Source organism: Umbelopsis ramanniana, assembly GCF_025399195.1.
Source record: "Umbelopsis ramanniana AG unplaced genomic scaffold K450scaffold_39, whole genome shotgun sequence".
Classification (NCBI taxonomy): Eukaryota; Fungi; Mucoromycota; class Umbelopsidomycetes; order Umbelopsidales; family Umbelopsidaceae; genus Umbelopsis; species Umbelopsis ramanniana.
The window spans coordinates 90,209-114,194 of record NW_026252125.1 but is presented as its reverse complement, the minus strand read 5'-3'; the positions used below and the strand labels follow the sequence as shown (position 1 = coordinate 114,194).

General features: G+C 44.8%; 12 protein-coding genes across 12 annotated transcripts; 3 read left to right on the top strand and 9 right to left on the bottom strand.

Moving 5' to 3' along the window:
* Positions 1-189: 189 nt before the first annotated feature.
* On the bottom strand, positions 190-2,679 carry K450DRAFT_247536 (uncharacterized protein). The gene is made up of 6 exons (XM_051590081.1): positions 2,088-2,679; positions 1,996-2,012; positions 1,752-1,914; positions 1,401-1,668; positions 1,227-1,329; positions 190-1,119 (listed from the first exon to the last, which is right to left on the bottom strand). Exons 1-6 carry the CDS (start codon positions 2,305-2,307, stop codon positions 214-216), a joined length of 1,677 nt encoding a protein of 558 aa, XP_051443366.1. The 5' UTR covers positions 2,308-2,679; the 3' UTR covers positions 190-213.
* On the bottom strand, positions 2,405-2,981 carry K450DRAFT_247535 (uncharacterized protein). Its single transcript, XM_051590080.1, has one exon. The coding sequence runs from the start codon at positions 2,821-2,823 to the stop codon at positions 2,503-2,505; it is 321 nt and encodes a 106-aa protein (XP_051443365.1). The 5' UTR covers positions 2,824-2,981; the 3' UTR covers positions 2,405-2,502.
* On the bottom strand, positions 2,680-4,776 carry K450DRAFT_247533 (uncharacterized protein). Its single transcript, XM_051590079.1, has 7 exons — positions 4,275-4,776; positions 4,079-4,107; positions 3,787-3,998; positions 3,625-3,718; positions 3,441-3,568; positions 2,798-3,373; positions 2,680-2,708 (listed from the first exon to the last, which is right to left on the bottom strand). Exons 1-6 carry the CDS (start codon positions 4,359-4,361, stop codon positions 3,141-3,143), a joined length of 783 nt encoding a protein of 260 aa, XP_051443364.1. The 5' UTR covers positions 4,362-4,776; the 3' UTR covers positions 2,680-2,708; positions 2,798-3,140.
* A 76-nt stretch (positions 4,777-4,852) lies between these two features.
* K450DRAFT_247525 (uncharacterized protein) lies at positions 4,853-6,607 on the top strand. Its single transcript, XM_051590078.1, has one exon. It carries the CDS (start codon positions 5,234-5,236, stop codon positions 6,476-6,478), a length of 1,245 nt encoding a protein of 414 aa, XP_051443363.1. The 5' UTR covers positions 4,853-5,233; the 3' UTR covers positions 6,479-6,607.
* Positions 6,608-7,357: 750 nt separating this feature from the next.
* K450DRAFT_247523 (uncharacterized protein) lies at positions 7,358-8,950 on the top strand. Its single transcript, XM_051590077.1, has 5 exons — positions 7,358-7,639; positions 7,721-8,063; positions 8,140-8,310; positions 8,381-8,468; positions 8,540-8,950. Exons 1-5 carry the CDS (start codon positions 7,525-7,527, stop codon positions 8,879-8,881), a joined length of 1,059 nt encoding a protein of 352 aa, XP_051443362.1. The 5' UTR covers positions 7,358-7,524; the 3' UTR covers positions 8,882-8,950.
* Positions 8,951-9,319: 369 nt separating this feature from the next.
* K450DRAFT_247516 (uncharacterized protein) lies at positions 9,320-10,899 on the bottom strand. The gene is made up of 3 exons (XM_051590076.1): positions 9,826-10,899; positions 9,487-9,754; positions 9,320-9,417 (listed from the first exon to the last, which is right to left on the bottom strand). Exons 1-3 carry the CDS (start codon positions 10,486-10,488, stop codon positions 9,335-9,337), a joined length of 1,014 nt encoding a protein of 337 aa, XP_051443361.1. The 5' UTR covers positions 10,489-10,899; the 3' UTR covers positions 9,320-9,334.
* Positions 10,855-11,558, top strand: K450DRAFT_247514 (uncharacterized protein). Its single transcript, XM_051590075.1, has one exon. It carries the CDS (start codon positions 11,012-11,014, stop codon positions 11,486-11,488), a length of 477 nt encoding a protein of 158 aa, XP_051443360.1. The 5' UTR covers positions 10,855-11,011; the 3' UTR covers positions 11,489-11,558.
* On the bottom strand, positions 11,559-12,642 carry K450DRAFT_247512 (uncharacterized protein). Its single transcript, XM_051590074.1, has 2 exons — positions 12,523-12,642; positions 11,559-12,438 (listed from the first exon to the last, which is right to left on the bottom strand). Exon 2 carries the CDS (start codon positions 12,382-12,384, stop codon positions 11,629-11,631), a length of 756 nt encoding a protein of 251 aa, XP_051443359.1. The 5' UTR covers positions 12,385-12,438; positions 12,523-12,642; the 3' UTR covers positions 11,559-11,628.
* Positions 12,643-12,659: 17 nt separating this feature from the next.
* On the bottom strand, positions 12,660-14,642 carry K450DRAFT_247511 (uncharacterized protein). Its single transcript, XM_051590073.1, has 4 exons — positions 14,122-14,642; positions 13,605-14,043; positions 13,168-13,528; positions 12,660-13,104 (listed from the first exon to the last, which is right to left on the bottom strand). Exons 1-4 carry the CDS (start codon positions 14,634-14,636, stop codon positions 12,797-12,799), a joined length of 1,623 nt encoding a protein of 540 aa, XP_051443358.1. The 5' UTR covers positions 14,637-14,642; the 3' UTR covers positions 12,660-12,796.
* Positions 14,643-14,717: 75 nt separating this feature from the next.
* K450DRAFT_247508 (uncharacterized protein) lies at positions 14,718-17,835 on the bottom strand. Its single transcript, XM_051590072.1, has 9 exons — positions 17,750-17,835; positions 17,525-17,686; positions 17,099-17,443; positions 16,869-17,037; positions 16,637-16,768; positions 16,142-16,567; positions 15,430-16,070; positions 15,100-15,366; positions 14,718-15,029 (listed from the first exon to the last, which is right to left on the bottom strand). Exons 1-9 carry the CDS (start codon positions 17,783-17,785, stop codon positions 14,889-14,891), a joined length of 2,319 nt encoding a protein of 772 aa, XP_051443357.1. The 5' UTR covers positions 17,786-17,835; the 3' UTR covers positions 14,718-14,888.
* Positions 17,836-17,941: 106 nt separating this feature from the next.
* On the bottom strand, positions 17,942-20,097 carry K450DRAFT_247503 (uncharacterized protein). Its single transcript, XM_051590071.1, has 7 exons — positions 19,657-20,097; positions 19,386-19,570; positions 19,166-19,323; positions 18,932-19,102; positions 18,778-18,865; positions 18,528-18,681; positions 17,942-18,446 (listed from the first exon to the last, which is right to left on the bottom strand). Exons 1-7 carry the CDS (start codon positions 19,769-19,771, stop codon positions 18,259-18,261), a joined length of 1,059 nt encoding a protein of 352 aa, XP_051443356.1. The 5' UTR covers positions 19,772-20,097; the 3' UTR covers positions 17,942-18,258.
* Positions 20,098-21,257: 1,160 nt separating this feature from the next.
* On the bottom strand, positions 21,258-23,309 carry K450DRAFT_247495 (uncharacterized protein). The gene is made up of 2 exons (XM_051590070.1): positions 21,727-23,309; positions 21,258-21,648 (listed from the first exon to the last, which is right to left on the bottom strand). Exon 1 carries the CDS (start codon positions 23,207-23,209, stop codon positions 21,731-21,733), a length of 1,479 nt encoding a protein of 492 aa, XP_051443355.1. The 5' UTR covers positions 23,210-23,309; the 3' UTR covers positions 21,258-21,648; positions 21,727-21,730.
* Positions 23,310-23,986: the final 677 nt, after the last annotated feature.

Below are 23,986 nucleotides of genomic sequence, written 5' to 3'. Positions count from 1 at the left end.
ATGGAAGCTTACATACCCACTGCAATATACACCCATGCAATATAAAATAGAGGCTTCTACACGATACTGGAAGATAAAAACCTGTTTTACTTCATTTTGGCAGAGTTCAACATTTGATAAGGAGCTTAAACTTGTATGGTATAAGCGCGCAAATTATTTCTCATAGGACTGTACAGCAGCTATAAATATGGACAAAGAGCGAGTAATTTAAATTTAACCTTTAATGACATGATCGCCAGTAATATGAGATGGGGTTGGACTAGTGTTGGCGGATGGTAAAGGGTGTGCCAACATGTCAAGGTGGAGATCGGATGCCCTATAAGCATCTTGTTCTGGTACTGCATCGGTTGGATTCCTTCGTCGTAGAGTATCATCTAGTCCAGGTGATACATGGCTCCCATTTTCGACAACATGAGGAGCGACTGTATAGCTGGTAGATGTAGTCTCTATTTGGTCATAATCAGGTGCAGAAACTTCCATGGGGATGGTGGTGGAAGGGCGAGGGGAGGATTTATCGATATTCTTGTATCGCTGAGGATTGAGCATGGATCGAAACCCAGAAGCCACTCCTTTGACGCCCTTAAGCTTGGCTTTGCTACCTCTTCGGAAGTATCCAGTGTTAGTGGAATCAACAATGATTCTGCCCTTATCATCTTTTCGTAGCAAAGTGCCGGTAAGGGATTCGCCAGAGTCGCGCAAAGTGCTTTCGGGTATATCAAATACAAAATCATCATGGTCTTCTGAAAACATGCGAATATGTTTGCCACGAGTTGAGTCGGATGGGATATACGTTTTGGCAGTGGCGGGTACATTGGGTAGCTGTATGGTTCGAATGTCTCCCAGCTCTTCATCATCGCCAGCGCCTCGAATATGCGTCTCAGTCACGGCGACTTGCTCTTCCACTGGTTTTTCGGTTTTCTCTGCACTCAATAACATAACTCCATAAATGAGGAAGGCAACTCCGATAAGGACGAGAACGATGGCCCATGCTGGATAAGTTCCAATTTCATCCATGTAAATCATTGAATTGATCAAGCCCATACAGGTGTATGTTCCATAGAAAGTGGGAACAACCACCATGGAAGAGTGAAGCTTCAAGCTTGTGTTTAAGCAGTATACCTAAAGAGGCGATTGAGAAACAATATCAACATTCGAGGTAGTAAATGTGGGTTAGAAAACTTCGAAAATGGTAGAGAAACATTCACTGATAGTAGTTAGATACTTGCTTGTAATATAGCAGTTACTAACAATGCGATTAGAATGAAGATGCTAATAGAGTCGGTGAACTGGTTGTCACCGGTCGATACAGAAATGACAAATAGCTTGACCCTGAGAAAAATGGGATACTTTAGAAACGAGACGGGAATATCTAGAAAGACATTGATCAAAGCTACACTTACCCGCTCTTGGCAAGTAGTAAAGTCTCTGAAGCGAGCAGTCCACCGACAATGCTCATACATATTCCAACCAGTTTCTTCATGGTGTCGTTAGGGAGGTCTCGAAGAATGTATAATCTACTTCGTCGTCGATCATTTGAAATAAGCCAGGAAGCATAGATGGAGAAGACTAATCCGGTCAACGTGATGAGGTTCAAGATTCCAAAGTATACTGCAAATAATGGCCGTAGGTAAAGTGCTTTGAGAGAGTCTAAGGAGAGGTTTGCTTCGGCTGCGGCAGGGTAAAGATCAATTAGAGAATGAAATAGAAAGGTTGGTCAGGCTCAAATCAAATGAAATGAAATAAACACTTACGATCATCGCCGCCGTTGATGCCTCCAAATACAACAATCCATATAACACTGGCTACGACTACAAATGTGCCAAGAATATCCTTGCGCTCAATATTTGTGCCGACCAGCATTTTTGCAAATATGAAGTTGAAAATAAGGGCCGCACTACCCAGGGGAGCAACCCACTGTTTCAATCAAGAGTAAATAAGAACACAATGGTCAGTACGTTAAGATGACTACACTATGCTTCGGACAAGTATGTATACCTGAGTTTTGAGATAGTCTATGAAAGGGTGCGTTAGTAGCTATTCATTTAGGGCCTGCCTGGCTGATTTTGAGGAATGATGGTTCAACTTACTCAGTGCAATGGTGCTGCCAATCAGTTGACTAGCGATGTACAAATACAGGCCAAAATGCCACATTGGACGACCACAATCATGTCGCTGTTCTGTATCTAGTTTTTTTGCGTTTCGAACGTGATCCAGTTTTAAAAGATTCAATCCTAACGCATTCAGTGTGCTTGCACCTAGCGATACTAAGAATCCAATAACGAAGTCGATTGGAGTACTGCCTGTCATTGTTGCATAAGCCGAGAGGAAGGAAAGTGATCAGTGGCCTGTCTCCTATGTGGGTATTATCGGCCGTACAAGGAATGTATGGAGGAGTGAAACAGAGCGACTGCAAATCGGAAAGAAGAAGATAGCTGGCGACCCCAAAAAAAAAAGAATCAGGAAAATAAAAGAGTCGCTTGTATGACTGATCTTTTTACAAATCTATTTGCAAAAGTAATTACGGAGCAAACCTTTCTTGTGAGAAAAGGCAAAAGGGAGAAAAAGGCGGAGCTGTAAGGGGGCGAAGTGTCTGGTACAAAAGAGGTTGCAATATTCTAATAACACTATGGCGGGATGTTTACGAATTCCTACAGTATTTGTCGTCGAAAATTCTAAAAACCGTAGGTGAGGGTGTCGACAAGAATTCGCTGGTGCCAAAAGGAAACAGAAAAAGTAAGTAGCCGTAGTCCTGTGTGGTTGAAATTTCATAAAATGGGTATGCCGCTTGCATTCGTACCGGCTCATTCGGCACCTTCTACCCATTTTTCAGATGGAAATCAGGAGGACTTATAGATATGCAGGTTTTTGATACACATTCGCTTTCTACCGACGTCCAATATCCCCAGTGGTGGTGGTGGTGGTGGTAGTCTATTCATCTGCCACAGGGAGCAAATTCAATACTTTCATTGACCTTCCCCCTTTCGGTGGGTAGGTTATCCCCTCTCCCAGAAAACCCAAAAATGAAGAACAACCAGCGTAACACCTGATCATGTTTAAGGATATTACGGTATGTCATTCCTTAACACAAAGAAAGAAAAAGGTCAAAGGTTGTATGTACATGAGATAAACGCATGGTATGCCTAAATGGCATATGATGCAATGAGATCAGACAGCGGGGCTAAGGAGTTTTGATCAATGAGGGAAAATTCTTTGGAAAATACTATAAAATGTTTGCAACTTATGTCGAAAGCCAGTCGTTCATCCAGTGCTTGGATTTGTTCCAAATGAGAATGGTAAATGTGGGCATAAATGCGAAGCAGTCGCTTGTAAATAGGCGAGATTTTCTTCATAAAGTCTTTGCTGAATTCTTCACCTGTGAACGTCCATTAAATTAGCAAGCCTGCCTGGATACTACATAGATCAATAGCTTAGATACTTGCCGGGGTGGTCTGGTACGAGGTGATCATCTTGTAGACTCCTTATGACCCAAGAGCGGAGAAGCTCCGTATAATGAGGCGCTGATACTTTGATCGGCTTTTTACCATCCTGAGCCCAAAAGAATTCGTAACTGCAACATGGTGAGTTACCCAATCTACAGCATGACCGCAAGCTTAGGCTACTTACTTGGGTCCTGCTGTCATGGAGGGACATAAGGACGGCGTGCAGTAGCTTGATATCGTTCCATAGAGTGCCATAATATGTTGAAAGAACTCCAGCACTGCAGATAAAAGTTGGCATGATAAGCGATAGACTATATGTGATGCATGGATTCATAAAAGCACTCACAGTTCACGGTAACCCAATCCTGCTCACTCTCACCGTCTGGTAGTTGTGATATGGATCTCAGGTTATCAGTGCTTAGCATCTGTGCCGCCTTTTTACGCATGGATGTTAACGAATTCGGGTTCATGCTGGGTGAACTGCTCGACGATATATTTTGATCTGCGTCGTCATTGACGTTCAATTCAGGGCTGTTCAAGGACCGTTTAGATTGGGACCTGTGGAAAGAAAGTAGAGCATGTCAGACTTGCTACAGTTTATATTTCGGGGTCAGCAAGCTAATGCAACTGTTGCGTACCTTGGCCATTTTGGACTGGCAGACATGACCTAGGTATAGCGGAGCCTGCTTGGAAAAAGATTAGCCCTTAAGTCAGTGAAGAACACTGACCCAAAATTTTTGAGAGCGACACACTACATAGGCATCAATCAAGTGTATGGTTAACAATGATATGAACCATTTTTACAAGAAGTATTAATAATGGAATATGATGTACTTTAACCTGGTGGACATAGCTAACGAATAAAATAAAGCAGTACCCAAAATAATGCGAAGACAAAAGGAGTGGACCCATCCTATACATCCATAAAATAAGCTGCAACAGAGGCTCCACTCTAATGCCTTGACCGGTTATATTTTACTGGTAAAGGGTTTCTTGAATACTATTCTTTAACAAGTCCAGTTTGTAAGATCAAAATCAAGGTATACGTAAATGATTTCTAGTGTTTGAAAATTGGGCTATGAAATTTCTCACACGTTCTACCATGCTGACTTCTCCTCCGGGAACGTCCGCATGGTAAAACTGTATTTCCAAAGATGAGGCTTACGGATCAGCACTCGATCTTTTCAATGGAAGCATGACTTGAGCTTTATGTCGGATTGAGTCATGGACAAAGTCTATCTTCCTCCGCCCATGGCATAGTTTTAGGTTAAGAGTTCTAGATGTCAGCATCATTTAGAGGAGAGCGTCAGTAAACGGGTGTCTTCATCGTCACCTGAAGGGGTTTGAGCTGTCCGTAATGCCATTAGCAGGTTCTATTGAGGATGCTATGATGATGTAAGCTTGGTTAGTTGAGGAAGATGTGGCAGGACAAGGTTCCGACTCCATCTGAATATTTATCTAATTTGGGCAAGCCCTTTTTTTATACCCTTCATAGCCGTTACAGTATATAACTTTTGGATTTTCCAGCTGTTACAAGCTTGTATGAACCAGCGGCCTCTCATACACCTTTGGACTTGAAATTGCATTGCTTCCAGAATGTCTGATCCTAGTCTCCATGCCATTCCATTGTCATCCGATCTCGGGACCGACGACCATGTTTCCAACGCCGAAGTGTCGACTCTACCGACTTATACGGTTCTACAACTGAAAAGGTGAGGGACGAGCCATCCAAATCAACGTAGCATTGGAAAAATACTAAAAAGTACATCAACAGACAGGCCGTGTTAACCGTTATGGCAGCTTTCACATTGACTTTCACTGGATGTGGATTAAATTTTGCGTTCGGTGTGTATCAGGAATTGTACGAAACGTTAGGAGGACCCTTTCAAGGTGTCAGTCCAGCGCAAATTGATCTCATTGGAACACTGGGAGTATCGTTGATGACCATTGGAGCTCCCTTCGCATCGGCATGGGCCAAGACATATGGTCCATGCAGAGTCACTCTGTTGGGAGGGACGCTATTCGCTGCTGGCAATGTTTTTGCGTCCTTCGGTACACAACTCTGGCACTTCATCCTCGCGCAAGGTGTGCTGCTAGGGTGCGGGACATGCCTTACGTACATCCCCTCGGTGACGGTGGCCCCTGCTTGGTTCAACAAACGACGCGGCCTGGCGTTGGGCATTGCTCTCAGTGGAACAGGTGTGGGTGGACTGGTGTGGGCACCTACCTTGCGAGCGCTCAACAGCGCATTTGGATTTAGAACCACGCTTCGAATAACGGGTGGCGTCTCTTTCATCCTCATCTGTGGTTCGGCCTTTGTATTAAAGTGGGATCCAGAAAGTCAACGTCGCAATGAAATGAACGCTCAAAACAAATTTAAAATCCCGCTGGTCAATTGGAACATTGCTCGTAGTCGCCTGTTCATGATCAAAGCAGCAGCTGCTACTCTTCAAGCTGCTGCTTACTATACCCCGATTTATTTCTTCTCCTCCTATGCCAGAGCTCTGGGTTTCAGCGCTGTGGCTGGAGCCAATTTCATCGCCATGAGCAATGGTCTCAGTGCAGCTGGAAAGGTGGTTCTTGGCCATGCTGCCGATCGCTATGGGCGACTCAATATTTTACTGATCTGCACCTTGATCAGCTCCATTTCGATCCTTGCACTTTGGCTTCCATCCAGCGTACTTGGTAGTGGCGCCAATGTTTCAGCCATCTTCATTGTGTTCACTATCATTTATGGTGTCACAGCCGGTGTCTATGTGTCTTTGTTTCCAACGGTATTGGCCGAGATCTTCGGTGTCCAGCATTTCGCCAGTATCAATGGATTTTTGTACATGCTGCGTGGATTAGGTACTCTAGTTGGGACCCCGGTGGCTGGAGCACTTATTCGGAATGGTTCGTCGTCAGTCAGCAAGTTACCCTCCAGCTTCACAAGCTGTATCACCATGGTTGGCGTTCTTCTCATGGTGTCAAGTGGCGCTGTGCTTATGGTTCGCTTGGAAGTAGGCAAGCGAACAGGTGCTTGGCGGTGGAAGGTGTAGGTTCCCATGTTTTGTAGTTTTAAATCCCTATGTATCATAAGCAAATGGTGTTGCATAACAACACATGATAAAAATGTACATTTGTAACGCCAAACATTGTAGCTGAGCTGAGCTGAGCTGGGTTCTCAGCAATATACATTAATAGGAGCTGAGGTTGGGATCTCTGAGATGAAAAGAAGTACTTTACCACATATGGTAGTGGATCCGTAGGAAGACATCGCCCCTTCGTGATAGTGAATGGCAATGGAGGTTCCTCCTGGCCATCCATCCACAATGAACTTTGTGTATGAAGTGCCCGTACGTGTGCAAGTGATGCGATGCAGCTGAGAAAGTGTAGAAGTGAAAATGTGGAGAGGGCTGCAGTGTCGATCGCTATTATGTTGACCGCTCTTTTGGAGAATGCATTTAAAAAGGGACGGGTAAGGCGCCATCGGCTTTCGACTCGATTCGTTGCCCGAGAAAAATGAACCCACAAAGGGTTTAGTGATGTTACATTTTCTGCATATGTCATAGGCCATAGAAGCCTCGAATTAAAAAAGAAAACCTGATCGTGACAGTTGAAAGCTAATGTGATAGTTTATCTACATGTTCGGACTCTCCTGTGGTCATTATCGCGGACATGACATGGTGACAACTCCGGAGGTCATAGCTGATGGCAGTTTCTTCCTTTGTCAAGCTGAGTGGTGCAGCCCATACATGACAGAGTGAGCAGTGTTATTTTGAGAGAGCAAGCAAGGCTCCATACCTTACACTGTAAAGAGGTAGGAGAAATAATATACCGAATGACAAGCGTTTAAACTCCACGTGAAGACCGCCATGGTAAAACAAAATACTTATCTTAATTGCCCGTTTTTTTTTTTTGTTAAAAAGAAAAAAACACTCGCCTGGACAATCTCCCAGTTCGCCTTTTTCTTTCTCATAGCACACTGTCTCCACTCATTCCTGCTCCTCCAACATCCTCCATTCCTTGAATTCCACCAGCATCGAGCACGGACAATTTTCTTTCTCTCTGCATAGCACAACATACTGCATAATAATCCACACACATGGGTAGCTGCGCATCCACCCCTTCTCCAACCACGGCTCGATCGAAGGCCATTGACTCGGCGCTCAAAGAAGAAAAGTATCGTATGGCACGCGAAGTCAAATTATTGTTATTAGGTAAGGCCCATTCAAGGGGTAGTTCCACATGGGAGATGCATTCTTCGTCGTCTGCATGACTAATACTTCAACGGTTTCTAGGCGCCGGAGAATCGGGCAAATCCACGATATTGAAGCAAATGCGATTGATTCATGCGCATCACTTCACAGACGACGAACGAGAGACGTTTCGAGGGGTGGTATTTGAAAATGTCATGATGTCAATGCAGAACATACTAGAGGCGATGGACCATTTGGGTATCCCGCTGCAAAACGATCATCATGCTGAACTCGTCCCTTTATTTCGAGACGTCCCGGCGATCGAACGAGGGAAACCCTATCCAGCCCATCTACTGGAGCCAATCAAAACACTGTGGAACGACCAAGGTGTTCAAGCGGCGTATGGTCATGGCAGCAGCTATGCTTTGGACGACAATGCCAACATGTAAGTGTCGATTGCGTATCACCCCATTGTAACACCCCTAACCCTGACGCCTTTTTTTTTTATTTGGGTGAACCAGCTTTTTCAATCAAGTAGACAGGTTGTTTATGGCAGGTTACACACCCACAGATGAGGATATTATTCGAAGTCGAGTGAAGACGACGGGTATTGCAGAGACAGTTTTCAAAGAAGGAGCGTTGACTTATAGAATGTTCGATGTCGGTGGTCAACGAAGTGAACGCAAGAAATGGTAACGTAACATAATGCATGTGTGGCTGACTAAAACTTTTTTTGCCTAATTCATTACCATGTCCGTACAGGATTCATTGCTTTGAAAATGTAACCGCTGTGCTTTTTACTGTGGCTATCAGTGGATACGATGCCTGCTTAGTAGAAGACAAAGATTCTGTAAGTTTTTATTTCCGAATGGCTACCTGGGGCATTGTTCAACCTCTTATAACCTGTGTGTGTCACGGTAGAACCAAATGCATGAGGCTCTCATGTTGTTTGACTCTATATGCAATTCGCAATGGTTCAAAGCCACATCGATGATTTTATTCTTGAACAAGATCGACGTATTCAGTCGAAAAATTTTAACGTCTCCCGTATCGAAATTCTTCACGGATTTTGCAGGCGACGATACAAGCCTGAATGATACCAAAGTATATTTCCGCAACCGGTTTGAACGCCTCAATAAGAATCCGGGAAAAGTCATCTACACCCATTACACGGACGCAACGGATACCAAGCTACTACGGCACGTTATGAATGCTGTTAACGACACGATTCTTCGCGAAAACATACAGAGTTTGTTACTGTAACATTAATATCACAGCGGAATCTGTAAAGAGTAAAAGTACAAATAGATAATCTTTCCGCTTTTCAGAGTTTCAGAAGGTTTCATGTAGCATACACAAATGTTGAGAGAATTGTTTTAGAGGCTGTGCTGAGATCACACTTTAAAGAAGTGCGCATCCACCAAGCTTGCCATTCAGACAATATGGTGACTTGTGCGGCCAAAGCATGGACGCTGCAGCATCATGTCACTGCGTCTGTACAAGGGGTTCGGTCTGCCAAGTGCTCCGTATCAGGAAACCTATCTCGTTGCCAACCTACCCCAGTGGCGTTTTGTCAAGCAGGTCCCACTGGAAAAGTCTGTCCCTCTCCAACTTCCCTTCAATGAATACACCATCCTGTTACGTTCAGACAGAGGACGCCATTTTGCCAAATGCAAAACAAACTAATCGTATTTACAAATTGTACTATATACACATTTATGCTACTTCGGTGGTTTCGACCTTCTTCCAAGTGAGCTTCTTCCTCAGCCAAAGTGACAAATAAGAGAGAATGAGCAATACTAAAATGAATTTGCGTCAGTATTGTCGGAGTGTTGCGTTAGAACTTAAATTGATAGGATAAACCTTACCTGGCACTTCTATAAGTGGGCCAATGGTAGCGGCCAAAGCTTGATCAGAGTTGATGCCATACACCCCTACGGCGACAGCAATGGCCAATTCGAAGTTATTACTTCCAGCTGTGAACGATTGGGTGACTGCCTGAGTATATGGAAAGCCCATTAGGCGACAGACCATGAATGTTCCAAAGAACATGATGATGAAATAGCAGAGCATAGGGACCATGACTCGGAACACCGAGCCAATATTGGTCACGATATGATGGCCTTGATTAGCAAACTATACGATGTAAAGGAGAGTATAGCATTAGCTTAACATTCGATGAATGGTGTTCTTCAGGCTCGACTTACCATAACGATGATGGTATATAGCAGTCCGATCAAGGCAAAGGGTCCAATGCGTGGAAGAAATTTGGTGTCGTACCAGTGCTTATTCACCAGACGGATTAGGAGTATGCGTGTTAAGAAACCTGCAGCTAAAGGAATGCCGAGGTAGATCAGGACGGATTGCACGACCGGCCACATTTCCAATTGAATTTCTGCGTCTACATGTCCACCGAACCAAGTAGGGACGATGTTGATAAACAACACACAGAGGGGTGAGTACAGAGCAATTTGCAAGACAGAATTGAACACCATGAGAATGGCACAGTAGTCTGGATTGCCCATAGCAATTTCATTCCAGATCAAGACCATAGCAATACATCGAGCCATGCCGACCATGATCACGCCCGTGCGATATCCTTCCAAATCAAACAGAGTGGCCCATGCGAGACCCGTCATGAGGATAGGACCGACAATCCAATTCAAGACGAACGAAAGAGCCAATTGGACCCATATTTCACGTTGTGAAAATATTTTCGGTAGCTGCTCGTACTCTAGTTTGCACAGAACCGGGTACATCATGACCAGCAGTCCAATGGCAATGGGCACGGACACTGAACTGAATTCGACGGTGGCAAATGCTGGTTGAACGCCAGGCACATAATATCCAATGAGGACACCCACGATCATGGCCAGGATAATCCATAGAGCCAGAAAGCGATCTAAAAATCCCAGTTTCTTGACAAGATCTGAAAACGGTGTCAATGGCGAAATGATACTGTGAATCCGCCTGATATGATCCTACCTTTAGCCCCGACGGCAGGTTCTACTGTTTCGGCGTAGCAATAATCGTAATTGCATTCTGCTGTTTTCAAGCAAGGTTGGTTAGATGAAGACATTGCGTTGACAGGATCAAAGCTGGAGCGGGAAAGTGAAGTTTTAAATAAAAAGGTTAGACGGCAAAAAACCAAATTGGGATGCTTAGTCAATAGACTGTGATTGGTCTGCGGTAAGTGACGTTTAAATAGAGGATAAACGGTAAGAATGCTGAGTCAAGAGCGCTGTGATTGGGCCACTTTAAACAAGCGGAAGCTTAATTTGAGGAAAACAATCAGACACTGTCGCACGTGGCTAACGGAACTCGAAAATGTAAAAAGGCGACTGAAGATCGATCCCTTCACTTGCCAAACATTCCTTTCCAGTTCATTTCACAATGTCAAGTGTGCTCTTTGTCTGCCGCCATAACTCCTGCCGCTCGCAAATGGCCGAGGGATTCGGACGGCATTTGTACGGAACTGAATCTGGAAACGCTTTTTTCAGCCGCGTAGAGAGTGCTGCACTGGAAGGACAAAGCCGACTTAATCCAGATGCTATCAAAACCATGAAAAATCTTCACATAGACATTACTACTCAGTCATCTAAAATGATAGACACTTTTTCCGCCGATGACTTCTCCATCATCATCTCCATGTGTGGTTGTGGAGCTACGGTGCCTGAAAGTTGGAAGCAGGGCAAACGATTTGAAGATTGGAACGTTGTGGATCCCACAGGCGGTAGTGAACATGACTTTGAAGTAGCAAGAAACGAAATTCAAGAAAGAGTCAACGAATTGGTAGCCTCTATAAAAGAAGACCGTGCGCCAACCTATACTCTATACTATGGCGATGTCTGTGCCATGCCAAACAAATGATGTGGGGCCGTGTGTTTTCCATAATATATTTTTATAAATCAAAAATGATGAATCTAGGGACTGACTTTGTACATGTGAAATGACCGACAAGCGATGCTGAGTGTATTCTATTGGCATGGCGAGCGAGCGGGTTATCCGGGCTATTTCGCCATGGTTTTGAATTCTTCCTTCTCTTGTTGAGTGAGCAAGCGTCCTTTCTCAAGTTTCTCTTTGCGTTCACTGTATCGATCGACTAAACGATCAGCATGGGGACGAAGCACAAGCGTCATTCTGAATAATTCTTCAGCAACATCCACCACCCGATCCCGCAAGTCAGACTCCTTCATCCTCCCATTGGAATCAAACTCAGTCCATGCTTTGGGAACAGATGATTGGTTTGGAATGGTGAACATGCGCATCCATCTTCCGAGAAGTCGCAAGGTGTTCACGGTGTTGAAACTTTGAGATCCCCCACTGACTTGAGCAACAGCCAGCGTTCGTCCTTGGGTAGGACGCACGGATCCAATGGACAAGGGAATCCAGTCAATCTGGTTTTTGAACACGGCAGTAATGGCTCCATGCTGTTCAGGACAAACCCACACTTGCGCTTGCGACCATGTGCTCAACGCTCGGATTTCCTGTACCTTGGGATGGTTTTGAGACACATCGTCTTTGACCGGCAATCCAGTAGGGTCAAAAACTTTGACATCAGCCCCAAGTTTATCCAAAATGCGAGCAAATTCATAGGCTAGGAATCGTGAATACGAAGTCTTGCGAAGCGAACCGTACAAAACCAGAACCTTTACGGGATCTTGGCCCATTCCCGACTGCGATGCTGAATCCAACTCGAGATCAGCGACCCAGTCGGTTTGCTTCTCGGAGAGGACGTAAGGTTTGTAGTTGATGTCAGCGGTCATGAGGGAGGAGGTATTAATGGTAGAGGTGAATCGATAGAAATTAGAAGATGGGGACTTGAGATGGGTTTTCAGACGATGAACAGTGAGGTGTTGAATAAGAAGGAACATAAAAGAACTGAGCAGATTAGCGAAGTTTACCTTTTTTCAAATTTTTAAAATTTAGTTACAAACTCCGATGCACTGAAGAAGCAGTATTTGTAAATTCTCCAAAATTTGGAGCTTAAGGCTGTCCCAATTTTACCGCTGAACATCAATGCAAATTTCACTGTATCATTGCGCCGAATGGTTGTGTTGTTCTGTATTTATTACTTTGCTAAGTAGGATGTATGTAAAGGAAGGGTTGATGTGAAATACTTGGGGAAACAGTAAATGATGGTCGAAAAGGTAGGTGTGGAAACATGAGAGGGGGTATCTATGGCTTTGAGTCGATATGCCGTCGTTTACTAGGGCTTCCAAAGAGTCGTTCGTCAAGGGGCGACCGGTGGTCGACAATGGATAGCGGCCGTCGCGTTGGCGTACGTACCTCACCAAGAGGTAGACGAGCATCGCCGTTTTCATCTGAAATGGTGTTGAGTACAGGCCGCCTCGGTCGATCGTCCAAGTCCATACTGTCCTCATCAAAGTCAGGGACAGCTGTTGTCCAGAGTTCGCCGACTATCTTCATGGCAGCCTTGGTTTCGATGGTTGGCGAATCCGGCGTGACTGGTTTCTCTTCAAAGTCTAATTTTCACTTAGGTGAGCAACATGTAGCTATTGTACTGTACAAGCGTTGAAGTGTCTTACCAGTGTCAAACGAGGTGCTTGGAGCCATGTTCAGTTTGTATTTGGGATGCAGCGTCCTCATTTCCTCAAAGCTCATCTCCGAACCGTTTTCGTTATCGTTTGACCGCATGGCTGCTACCCACTCAGGTTTACCGCGTGAGTCCTCTGATCGAATGATCGTGGACTTTACAGATGAAAACCACTCCATGAATCGATCCGAACTGTTTGGAATGGAAGAGGATATGCTTCTTGAACCCATGTAGTATGCAAAAGAAGCACCGTCCGCATGGTTGTTCAGGGCGGCGGCGTCATGGTCACTGCTGCTGGACCCTTTAGCTTGAGGAGAAGCAGAGGACTGAGATGTATCATTATCTGTTCCCATCTAAAATAGAAAAAATAATGTTTGAGTAAAAAACCTCTGTGATTTTCTCAAATATAAACGGCGTCTTTGAACTTACATCGTCTCGAAACACAGCAAATTTAGCAGGAGATGGTTTGGAGGTGGTTTTTTGCGGAAGGATGGAACCCTTGAACATGGATTTCTCAAGTACATTTTCCTTGCGGCGGTAGACATCGGATGCCAGTTTCTGACTGGCGGCAGGGCTGCTGATTGAAGAAGATCCACTGGAGGTGTTGTCCGACTGCACGAATACCGAGAATTTTTCTCGAGGAGCCGACATATCCAGGGCGTCATGTAACGAAGGTGGGCGAATGCCAGCATTACCCAGTGCCGAAACGGATTTCTCGCCCAGAACAGACCTTGATCGCTGGCCCGAATCGCCTTCTCTCTTTTGCTGTATCCGAACCTTCGCGTCTTCGAAATGCCGCTTCAGTCGCGCGACGGGGCGTGCGTTTTTAGCAATCCCTTGCCGATACGTGGCCAGAGCATCATCGTACCTACACAAAGCCGCACAACGTCAATACCATTCATCCCAAAGACTTTCCCACCGACGACCGTTTTCCTGACGGGTTTACCTCTTATTCTCTTCTTGGATCTGGGCATATTCCTCATAGTAACGCGCATGGGTCAACCCAATACCATGATCGGCTAAAAACTTGAAAATAGCCTGCCAATCTTCGGCAAGACGCGCAAATTTGGTCCAGCAAATAAGGTACCGAATGTCGTGTTGGTACATTTCGTCCTGCTCGAATCGTCGAGTGGCTTCTTCCAACACCTCCACCAGCTCGCTATTGGGACCTTGTGTATGGCACGCCTCTATGAAGTCGATATACACAAGATAGGGCTCTAAAGGGTCGTCTAGCTCGTCGAGATGCTCCACAGCCGTGTGAAAAACAGTGCGCTGTTCCTCGAGATGCTTTATTCGGTCGTGGTCGTTCATGGCGAATAGATGGGCCAGTTCCATGGCTTTCCGACCTTGGCGTTTTTGAGTGATATTTTCTTTATGGGACTCAAATGCACTGAATTCTGGAATAGAATCAAGCAATACTCGCCGCTCAGTCTCTGACATTGCATAGTTGTCCTCTGGCATTGCAGCGGGGGATAACACAGGGGCCGCTCGTTGACAGTGCGTGAGGGAGAAAAAACGTCAGGCACGTGATGTTGAGCAGCATTTTACATGTTGCATCTCACCCTAAGCGCGTGCTCTCTTCATTTCTTTTTTATTTTTTCTTTGTGAAAAGAGTACTGTATTCTCCATCTATGGCATCCGATGTCGACAAGGTTTTACAAAAAAAAAAACATGGCTATGTGCAAATAATAAAGATAAAAACGAATAGAGTGGTTATCGGGAGATGGGCTTGCCAGCCATAGCATCCAAAATTTCCTGCTGTGAAAGTGTCTCATAATCTATCAAAGCCTTGGCAAGTCTGTGCAATTCTTCCGTATGGGTCTTTAGAATATGTCGTGCCCTTGACTCGGCGTTCTATAAGAGTTTAAGTAAAATGCCCAAAACCCCCCCCCCCCAGGGTAAAAGCAAAGTAGTTAAAACTCACCACAACGAGAGATTTGATTTCTCCTTCAATGATCAACTTGGTCTGCGTGCTGAGAAGCTGCATGTCGTCGTCGTCGTATTCAACAGGGCCGACCTTGTCGCTCATGCCATAGTATCGAACCATACGCTTAGCTACATCGGTAGCTTTGACAATATCGCTATGAGCACCACTGGTGACATTTTCTTCGCCAAAGATCATTTCCTCGGCCACACGACCTCCCAAGCAGACATCCAATTGAGCCAAGAATTCCTTTCTAGTGAATGAGTCCTAAGTGGAGAATGTCAGTGGATGGGGCCCCAACTTGTTATGCCACTGGATTTTTTCACTCACCTTGTCCATCTCTGGAAGTTGAACGGTCATACCCAACGCAGCTCCTCTGGGCATAATGGTAGCCTTGTGAAGTGGCATGGCTCCAGGGGTATAATAGGCAACTAACGCATGTCCACCTTCATGGTAAGCTGTCAAACGCTTGCTTTCGTCCGTAATGACAGCTGATCGTCTTTCAGCCCCCATCAAGATCTTGTCCTTTGCAAATTCAAGTTGCTTCTGGTTGACTTCACGAACGCCTTCTCGACTAGCTTGAATAGCAGCCTGGTTGACAAGGTTGGCTAAGTCGGCTCCGCTGAAACCAGGGGTACCACGAGCAATGATGGACACGTCGACCTCACCGGCAAACTGGATACCTTTCATATGATGTTTAAGAATTTGCATACGGCCGCGCACATCGGGAAGAGGGACATTGACATGGCGATCAAATCTTCCAGGACGAACCAAAGCCTTATCCAGTAGTTCTGGGAAATTGGTGGCAGCAATGAAAATCACACCTTCCGTTTGTGAGAATCCATCCAAGTCAACAAGCAGTTGATTAAGCGTTTGCTTCATGTAAGTCTGATCTTTTGGATTTCTCTTGGAACCGATGGCATCGATTTCATCAATAAAGACGATACTTGGCGCCTTTCTACGAGCAGCAGCTACAAGCGAATGAAAAGAGTCAGTACAAGCACACACGTGTCCATTTGGAAAAAGGTGAAGGATACGTTACCGAAGAGTTCCCGAACACGTCTAGCACCAACGCCTACATACATTTCATCAAACTCACTACCGCTCATGAAAAAGAACGGAACCTCTGCTTCTCCCGCTACAGCTCTGGCCAATAAAGTTTTACCCGTTCCAGGAGGACCAGTGAGTAAGACGCCTTTGGGCAATTTACCCCCCAATTCTGTAAATTTCTGCGGATTCTTGAGGAACTGAACAAGTTCTTCCAATTCATCTTTGGCTTCGTCACATCCTTGTACGTCGTCGAACTTGACAGCTTGTTGTGAGGATGGTTCATACTCCGTTTGTGCCGCTGTGGTTTTCAGTAAACCTGAATTTTCCAATGCGAGGGAAAGGAAGGTCAAAATGCAAAACGCATAGGTGAACGTAATACCAAGCCATCGCAAGGCTCTCCAAAATATGTATCCTCTGGCTGTAAGCGAAAAGAGGGTGTCAATCCATGGAACACGGTCAAGGAAATACACACTGGCGGGGCTTTTACCTTCTTCCACGACCACATATATTGGGTTGGCCTTATGACCAGCACCATTCATTGTAGCTTCATCTATTCTGACGTGCTTTCCCGTACCAGCCAGGGCTGCTTGCAGTGCAGTTGGCGACAAGGCTGGTTTACCTGTGTGATGCGTCAGTACCGGGGCTTGAATCGATGATGTAAAAAAAAAAAAAAAGGTGCCGGATTGGCCTGAGATTATTTATCAGATTTTTTTACGTACCAGCTCCGGTCGTTTCCAGTCGCTGAAGAACCTTTGGAAGAATAGCTTCGGAGTGACCAGTCTGGGCCAGAGCAGCAATATAGTGTTGCCAACATTCCTCATCATGCGTAAAATTGCCTCTCTCAAACCTGGAGACGACGGCTTGAGGGTTTTTTGAACGCATCAGTTCCTGACATGAACGGGTGAGTGACACGGTACACACAGATATGTCCATTATACAGGATAATCACCTTGTAGAGCTCGCTCTGCTTCCTAGGGTCATGAGGCATGGCGTTAGCATCATGCTCCAGTTTCGCCAACTTGCGCTGATTCAATATCCGTGCAGATCCATTGGATGATGAGAAGGCGTCCCCAAATAGGGTGCGGGTTTGGGTATGTCTCGATGCAAAGCGACGATGTGGAAACGATGCAGCTAGTGTGCCTATAGGTGTGTTCATTGAAGTAATTGATTTTGAAGCTTGAGCAATGTCGTTTGCAAGGGTCGGGTTGGTTCGCAACAATGAAATAGCATCAGACACCGCACGGTTCAATGACCTTGGATTTGCATTTTGAAAAACTTCAGGCAAGTCCTTAAGCTGCAAAAGTGCATCGATACCAACGTCAGCTATGGTAAGTCATGGCATGACCTGTTGTGTGGGATGTGAGTTGCTACTTACCGTGAGGGTTTGCATGCGGCTGGCAATGTTGCTCATACTCTGTTCTGAAGCCGACAATGGGTTTTTGATAAAGGCTTCGCCATTGACTTGCTTTGATATGGATTTAGGTGATCCTCGAAGGGAATTAAGGCAAACTGAAGCATCTGAAATGAGCCCGAGCAGCTTTTTTATGCCGGGTTAGCGGATGGACGCCAATAGAAACGGTGTTTAGCATTGAGAACTTACATGCTGCGTAATGGGTGACGATGATTGTATGCTCATGATGGGTTCTCTATTGACGAACACGCACGCTCACACACTACAGAAGATCAACTTCCTCAGCAGCGGACACCATAGGACGGAAATCCAACATTGTTTGGCAACAGTCACGTGCTTTTGTGTGTGGGGGGGGGGGAAGAGGTGAAGACAAAAAATATGCGACTCATATTCGTCGACGACGAGAAACACAAATCCCCTATAGTATAGCACAACAGAGAATAAGAACTCAACATATGAGAGAATAATAATAATAATAAGAGGAATGAGTAATACATTATGAGTGCTGCTAACTAAGGAAACAATTAGAAGAACAAATCAAAGGCTGGTGAGAGAGCACATCTAATAAACAGGAAGAAAAATGTCGCCGCCATCAAAGGGTTTACAATAAAGCGAAGGAGAGGGCTATCCAGTCAACGCAAGAAATAAAAAAAAGGAAGGTGAAGTGATCTTGTAAAGTGGATACCACGGGTAGTAAGTTACAATAGTAGCGTTTGCAAGTTATCATTCAGGACAATATCCGAAACCGCTGTCATGACATGAGCCAACTGCTTCGTGTCGGTGGCATCTGTGAAATGTGGGTACAACTGTTTCTTTTCAGAACGATTCAATCGTTCAAAGCGTTTTCGAAAGTATGTTTTGGTCTGTTCCAAGTCCTCGTCAGGTCCTATGATTACCCGAAACCAAAAATTAGTACCTGCGACCATCAAATCCGTAAGCTTCCTACCATACGAAAATAGATTCCTACCTTTGTAATCTGGAAAGTATTTAGACACCGGCGAATGTTGGATCTTTTGTGCAAAGATGTCCACTTTGTTCAAAAATAGAATCATCGATGTGTTGGTGAACCATGACGAGTTGCATATGGAGTCGAACAACATGAGCGCTTCATGCATTTGATTCTAGGAAATCAAAGGTTAAAGGATGGTTTCAAAATCTGGTATTAGAGATATATCTGGGGAATCCCACAGGGGTTGGTTTTTGCCAAGACCACATACCGAATCTTTGTCCTCCACTAAGCAAGAATCATATCCGCTGATGGCCACGACGAAAATAAGAGCTGTGACATTTTCAAAGCAGTGTATCCTATGATGATGTGGGTTGAGTCTCTCGCATGGTAGCAACTGGCTGATTCGTTTTTGGGAAACTTACCATTTCTTACGCTCACTTCGCTGGCCCCCGACGTCAAACATGCGATATGTCAAGGGCCCAAGGTGAAAGACAGTTTCCACAATGCCTGTTGTCTTGATGCGACATCGTATGATGTCACTGTCAGTTGGTATATAGTCTACGGCAAATAGTCGATCCAAATTATGATAAAAGCTAAATGGGCAAGCAGTGAGTAGGTCAGGTCCGTGATGTAACTGGAGATGCTTGGATACGTACTATGTGACATTGTCGTTAAGTGCAAACGTGTTGCCCATTTTGTAGGATTGCTGAACACCCGAGTCGTTCCATAAATCTTTCATGGGTTGAAGGTAAGCGTCTGGGTAAGGCTGACCCTTTTTGACGACTGGGATATCGTGAAATAATGGTATGTAGGCCTAAGTGGAGGATATTAGCATACAGATCGAGAGAGGACCAGCCCAGTCGCCGAGTAACTAACCATGTTTTGTGGATTATTCATTTCAATACGTAGAATCTCCATTGCTTCAAGCATGGATTGCATACTGGAAACTATATTTTCAAAAACCACTATTCTGTATGCTTCTTTTTCTGAAGAGCTGAAACCAGCAGCGTGTATCAGGCGCATTTGCTTGAGAACAGTGGATTTGCCGGATTCTCCAGCACCTTTTTTTTTTTTTTTAAATCGACCGTTATTATTTCCGGCAACAGAACACAAAATAAAAATATTCGATAAAAAAAATCTCCCCTACCTAACAAAAGCAATTTGACTTCGGTCTTGGCTTTTTTCTCATCGGCTTTGAGTTGTTTGTCAATCTGCTTACTCCGGCTAGATTCGACATTGCCGGAACTGCCACAATTGCCCATGACCGTGATGCGTCAATCTGACAGGAGTGTGAGAAAAGATAGGGTTGGGATAAAGGAGTAAAGGAAATTGTACTCTGTGACAGAGGAAAAGTGGAGAAAGAGGAAAAGAAAGAGGTGCAGCAAGAAAGAGTAGTCGAAAAAGTCTCTTCTCTGCCAGCTATCGAAATGAAGTACGAACCGGCTTTGTCTCACAAAAAAAAGTGACGCCTTTGTTTCGGCTCAGTCAACCGATGGTTAGGAAGAGGCGTCTGTAGCGAGAATGGTTATGGAATTTTCTAAACTACCTGTCTATGGAATATGCTCTATTAGTAACCATTAACAACTGCTTATTCTAAAGAACATTGGATATAAATAAAACTTTTTTATTTACGTTTAGACATCCAAACTTTTTTGATTTTTCAATACAGCACTTTACCATCGTCTGGGAAGCTGCACCTTGTCACTAGAGCTGAAACTTCCGTGCGCCATGTAAGGAGTAGGTGCGTGGGTGATGGCATGGCATGATTTGACGATGCATATCCAATGGGTTTTTTATAGCCATCAACCCACTACCACGTTACATTGCACCAAGGCCCCCCAACATGCATACTGAATCCAATATCATGGATCTCATCTAAACATGAAAAATCGTCCGGTTCTTTGTACTACTCTACTAATAAAACGCCATAATAAGCCTGCAGGATCTGAATTCTTGAGTGGTGCATCATATCCTTTACCCTTAACTTTAATCAACATACGTGGATTGCCAGATGACCATCCGCCACGGGCACCTCTTTGTTGACAGAGCTACGTTATGAAAACACGTACGGCATGCAGGTATTTGTTTCATACTAATGTCCTTCGAGTATGGTCAGTCAGTGCCAATTTGAAATCCATCCAGTGAGTGAGGTGGTGTGATCCAGTGTTCTTTCTGCTGCATTCTACTCATGTCAAACGTGCCGAACATGGAGCATATTAACTTCATTCGACGATGGGTCCTGTTTCTCTTCTCATCAACCCTGCTTTACCAAGAGGTTTCAGCTGGCTTTTTAGGTACAGGGTTTGGTTTTGACAATAAGGCACGTGTTGGTTTCATCACGTGCCGCTTTTAGATATTTTCACCTCTTTCGTTTCATGCTTTTGTTATTCAAACCAACAGGTTTTGAAACACTCTGGAAAAATCTTTACCGTTGCAACAGAGAGCGTGCTTTCTTTTGAGACGCACTTCTGGTGTCGGAATAGCGGCACCGTGGTGGCGTCAAACACCGTACCTTCCAATCTCCACCGACGTCAACAGTTTGCTTTGCCCCCTTGCTGATCCTTATGTTTGCGTCGGTCGTATAAGCACTGACTGGTGCATGTAATTTCGTTTGGGTCCCACTGCAGGCAAGTTATTTTATGACCGTGCAGACCACGTGGATGACGGATCTAATGTCAGAAAATGGCAAGGTAACAGGATGGAATGCTATAAAACTTCGTCTCAGCTGAAATCTAAGTAAGATTATTGAAAAGCTAAGGAGCATGTGGAGGGTCACAAGGGCTGTAGAAGTGTGCGGTTGTCAAAAAAGCCACTGATAAGTAATGGTGTGCGTTGCAAGATCCTATTTTATAGCGCAGGTGAGTGTTTTTGCATTTCATTTCCTCAATGTTTACAACCAGTTTTTGTTTTGATAGCTTGGCATTTTCAATTCAGCGGCAGAGATGCGAATGTTCTCCGTTCCAAGAGTTTTTCCGTTTCTTCTTTGTCTTGAATTGACAAGCAGTATCTTTTGAACCCCGAAATGATCGGTACCTTATCGCTCCAAAACCATATGGCCTTCCCCGAGGCAGACGCTACCCACAGCTTTAAAATCGCAAATCCACTGGGGCCAGAACTTTATACGTAATTAAAAAATTTACTGCATACAAGCATGTAAGTATTTGGAATATAATATTATTTATAACGAAGTACAAGAGATCTTAGGGGGGATATATACAGATTTAATGATAATACTTTTCGCTAGTGGCCATTTCCCACTGGTGATATTCACGTTCACCAAAGATGAACTCCATCTCTTCAAGGGACTTGCCCTTCGTTTCCGGGAAGAAGAAGAAGACACAGACTCCCATGATGGCACAGCATGCGCCAAAGAAGATAAAGGTACCATAGGTGATTCTCACCAACATAATGGGAACAATTTCACCCACAACGAAGTTGAAAAGCCAATTGGCAGCCGTGGTGACGGAAGTAGCCTTGGAACGAATGCGAAGAGGGAAAATCTCGGCAGGGTAGATCCAGCCACAAGGACCCCAAGAATAGGCAAAACCAGCAACAAAGAGGTAGATCATAACAATAGCGACATAAGAAGCAGCCTGGTTTCCACTGATATCAATGGATTTATCTCCATTGGGGAGGTAGACCGTCTTGGCACACACGCCAAGGACAATGCCGGCGATCAGCATAGAAAAACCCATGACAATGGCTCCAGAGATCAAGGTCCAGCGACGACCCCATCGATCGACCCAAAGGATAGCGGGAATGGTAGCAAGAACGTTGACAACACCATTGATACCAGTGGCCAAAAGTTGAGAGTTGCTGCCACTGATACCAGAGGCTTCGAAAATCAAAGGAGCATAGTACATGATGGCGTTGATACCGGTCAATTGTTGGAAAATCTGAATCAACACACCAAGGAAGACACGTCGGCGAATGGTACCCCGAAGAAGTTCGCCATAGGAATGGATCTGGATGGCCTTTTCAAGAGCAATTTGTTCGCAGATTTCATGATATTCTTCAATGACATAGGGGTGGTTGCGATCACCGTTACCGTGGAGCTTAGCAAGCACCTGAAGGGCTTCCTGTTCACGGCCTTGTTGAAGCAACCAACGAGGAGAGTAAGGAAGGAACATGGTACCGAAACCAAGAATGATAGCAGGCACACATTGGAGACCCAATGGGACTCTCCAAGTGGCTGTACCGGTGAGATGGACGTTGGTGGCATAGTTGATCCAGAATGACACCATGATACCGATGGTGATAGCGAATTGTTGTAGGGAAATGAGACGACCACGGATAGACTTGGGAGCCAATTCGGATTGGTAAAGAGGGACGACCATGGAAAGCATACCGATGCCTACACCCGCAAAGGGACGACCGACGCAAATCATGGTATACCCAATTGAAGCGGTTTGAACGATGGCGCCAATAACGAAGATAATACATCCGACCAAAATGGTACGCTTTCGACCAATACGTTCGGAGAAGGGACCGGAAAGTAAAGCACCCACGAAACAACCTGCAAGCAAGGTAGAAACGATGGTGGAGGACTGCAACGAGGTGAATGCTGTCTGTCCTTCTGTCATGTAACCAACAAAATTCTCCATCGACAATACACCGGAGATGACACCGGTGTCATAGCCAAAACAGAAACCACCAATGGCGGCAAAACTGGTCACGGCATACACGAGACCGTTAGACATGATAGTGTTGTTGTGAGAGGGAGAGTGTAATCAAGTGAAGAGTAAAATAAAATAAAATAAAAAAAGAAAGTAGGTGGAAAAAAGGGCGAACTACCTCGAGTGATGAAGACTTCGTTTTATAGCCGGGATACATCTTAATTTTGTTTTCTCCCAGTACATTCAGCCACCCCCCACACAGGAAGTTTCCCCACAATGGAGCCAATCAGTGGCCTGTTCTTCGTGCGGTAAACTGTACTGACAATTACCAGCCCACCAATGAAACAATGGACGGGACGGAATTATGTCTAATAAAGGGAAATGTACAGGTGGGTAGATACAAATCTCCCCTCGCTAGCTGCATTGGGTTGTACAACGTGGAGAGCCCAGGTTTTTTATCCTTCGCACCAAGGAGTAGAAACATTTCATTTCATTGGAATTGCTATTCCTTAAAAATAATAGCATCACCCGTCCAACTAGCCTATTTCTTGTAGTGAACTACGTCGGTGATGAAAATAAGCGCTAGTGATGCGTAGTAGCTTGCCATGGTGATGCACGGCGATGATTGAAAATTCACTCAGCTATCGATCCGCTCTGCTAACATACAGCCACTGCAATCTATACTTTGTTTCTTCACGATCGATGGCTATTCGTATATGTCTTTTCTACGATTCATCGTAGTCATCATTGCCTTGATCGTCTTTAGCGTGAAGATGCTATCACTTGCTTTTGGGAAAGGATACCGAGCCGCGGAACTTGGAATGATCAAATATTATTTTTTTTTCTCTTTTTTTTTTTTTT

Excerpts from the sequence above, each read along its gene's own strand:
- K450DRAFT_247503 (XM_051590071.1), bottom strand. The coding sequence starts at position 19,771 with ATGGGCAATTGTGGCAGTTCCGGCAATGTCGAATCTAGCCGGAGTAAG. Across the intron at positions 19,571-19,656 it reads AGTCAAATTGCTTTTGTTAG|GTGCTGGAGAATCCGGCAAA; the intron begins GTAGGGGAGATT and ends AAAAAAAAAAAG. Across the intron at positions 18,866-18,931 it reads CGAAGTGAGCGTAAGAAATG|GATACACTGCTTTGAAAATG; the intron begins GTAAGTTTCCCA and ends ACATCATCATAG.
- K450DRAFT_247533 (XM_051590079.1), bottom strand. The coding sequence starts at position 4,361 with ATGTATAGGATGGGTCCACTCCTTTTGTCTTCGCATTATTTTGGGTAC. Across the intron at positions 3,719-3,786 it reads GGATTGGGTTACCGTGAACT|TGCTGGAGTTCTTTCAACAT; the intron begins GTGAGTGCTTTT and ends TTTTATCTGCAG. Across the intron at positions 3,374-3,440 it reads CCTCGTACCAGACCACCCCG|GTGAAGAATTCAGCAAAGAC; the intron begins GCAAGTATCTAA and ends GGACGTTCACAG.
- K450DRAFT_247508 (XM_051590072.1), bottom strand. The coding sequence starts at position 17,785 with ATGAGCATACAATCATCGTCACCCATTACGCAGCAT. Across the intron at positions 17,444-17,524 it reads GCCGCATGCAAACCCTCACG|CTTAAGGACTTGCCTGAAGT; the intron begins GTAAGTAGCAAC and ends GCACTTTTGCAG. Across the intron at positions 16,568-16,636 it reads ATATGTGGTCGTGGAAGAAG|CCAGAGGATACATATTTTGG; the intron begins GTAAAAGCCCCG and ends TTTCGCTTACAG.
- K450DRAFT_247514 (XM_051590075.1), top strand. The coding sequence starts at position 11,012 with ATGTCAAGTGTGCTCTTTGTCTGCCGCCATAACTCCTGCCGCTCGCAA.
- K450DRAFT_247511 (XM_051590073.1), bottom strand. The coding sequence starts at position 14,636 with ATGCCAGAGGACAACTATGCAATGTCAGAGACTGAGCGGCGAGTATTG. Across the intron at positions 14,044-14,121 it reads ATCCAAGAAGAGAATAAGAG|GTACGATGATGCTCTGGCCA; the intron begins GTAAACCCGTCA and ends GGCTTTGTGTAG. Across the intron at positions 13,529-13,604 it reads TTGCTGTGTTTCGAGACGAT|ATGGGAACAGATAATGATAC; the intron begins GTAAGTTCAAAG and ends TTTCTATTTTAG.
- K450DRAFT_247495 (XM_051590070.1), bottom strand. The coding sequence starts at position 23,209 with ATGTCTAACGGTCTCGTGTATGCCGTGACCAGTTTTGCCGCCATTGGT.
- K450DRAFT_247523 (XM_051590077.1), top strand. The coding sequence starts at position 7,525 with ATGGGTAGCTGCGCATCCACCCCTTCTCCAACCACGGCTCGATCGAAG. Across the intron at positions 8,064-8,139 it reads TTGGACGACAATGCCAACAT|CTTTTTCAATCAAGTAGACA; the intron begins GTAAGTGTCGAT and ends TGGGTGAACCAG. Across the intron at positions 8,311-8,380 it reads CGAAGTGAACGCAAGAAATG|GATTCATTGCTTTGAAAATG; the intron begins GTAACGTAACAT and ends ATGTCCGTACAG.
- K450DRAFT_247512 (XM_051590074.1), bottom strand. The coding sequence starts at position 12,384 with ATGACCGCTGACATCAACTACAAACCTTACGTCCTCTCCGAGAAGCAA.
- K450DRAFT_247525 (XM_051590078.1), top strand. The coding sequence starts at position 5,234 with ATGGCAGCTTTCACATTGACTTTCACTGGATGTGGATTAAATTTTGCG.
- K450DRAFT_247536 (XM_051590081.1), bottom strand. The coding sequence starts at position 2,307 with ATGACAGGCAGTACTCCAATCGACTTCGTTATTGGATTCTTAGTATCG. Across the intron at positions 1,669-1,751 it reads CATCAACGGCGGCGATGATC|CCGAAGCAAACCTCTCCTTA; the intron begins GTAAGTGTTTAT and ends ACCCTGCCGCAG. Across the intron at positions 1,120-1,226 it reads TAGTAACTGCTATATTACAA|GTATACTGCTTAAACACAAG; the intron begins GCAAGTATCTAA and ends TCGCCTCTTTAG.
- K450DRAFT_247516 (XM_051590076.1), bottom strand. The coding sequence starts at position 10,488 with ATGATCGTGGGTGTCCTCATTGGATATTATGTGCCTGGCGTTCAACCA. Across the intron at positions 9,755-9,825 it reads TATATACCATCATCGTTATG|TTTGCTAATCAAGGCCATCA; the intron begins GTAAGTCGAGCC and ends TACATCGTATAG. Across the intron at positions 9,418-9,486 it reads CCCACTTATAGAAGTGCCAG|TATTGCTCATTCTCTCTTAT; the intron begins GTAAGGTTTATC and ends AATTCATTTTAG.
- K450DRAFT_247535 (XM_051590080.1), bottom strand. The coding sequence starts at position 2,823 with ATGGGTAGAAGGTGCCGAATGAGCCGGTACGAATGCAAGCGGCATACC.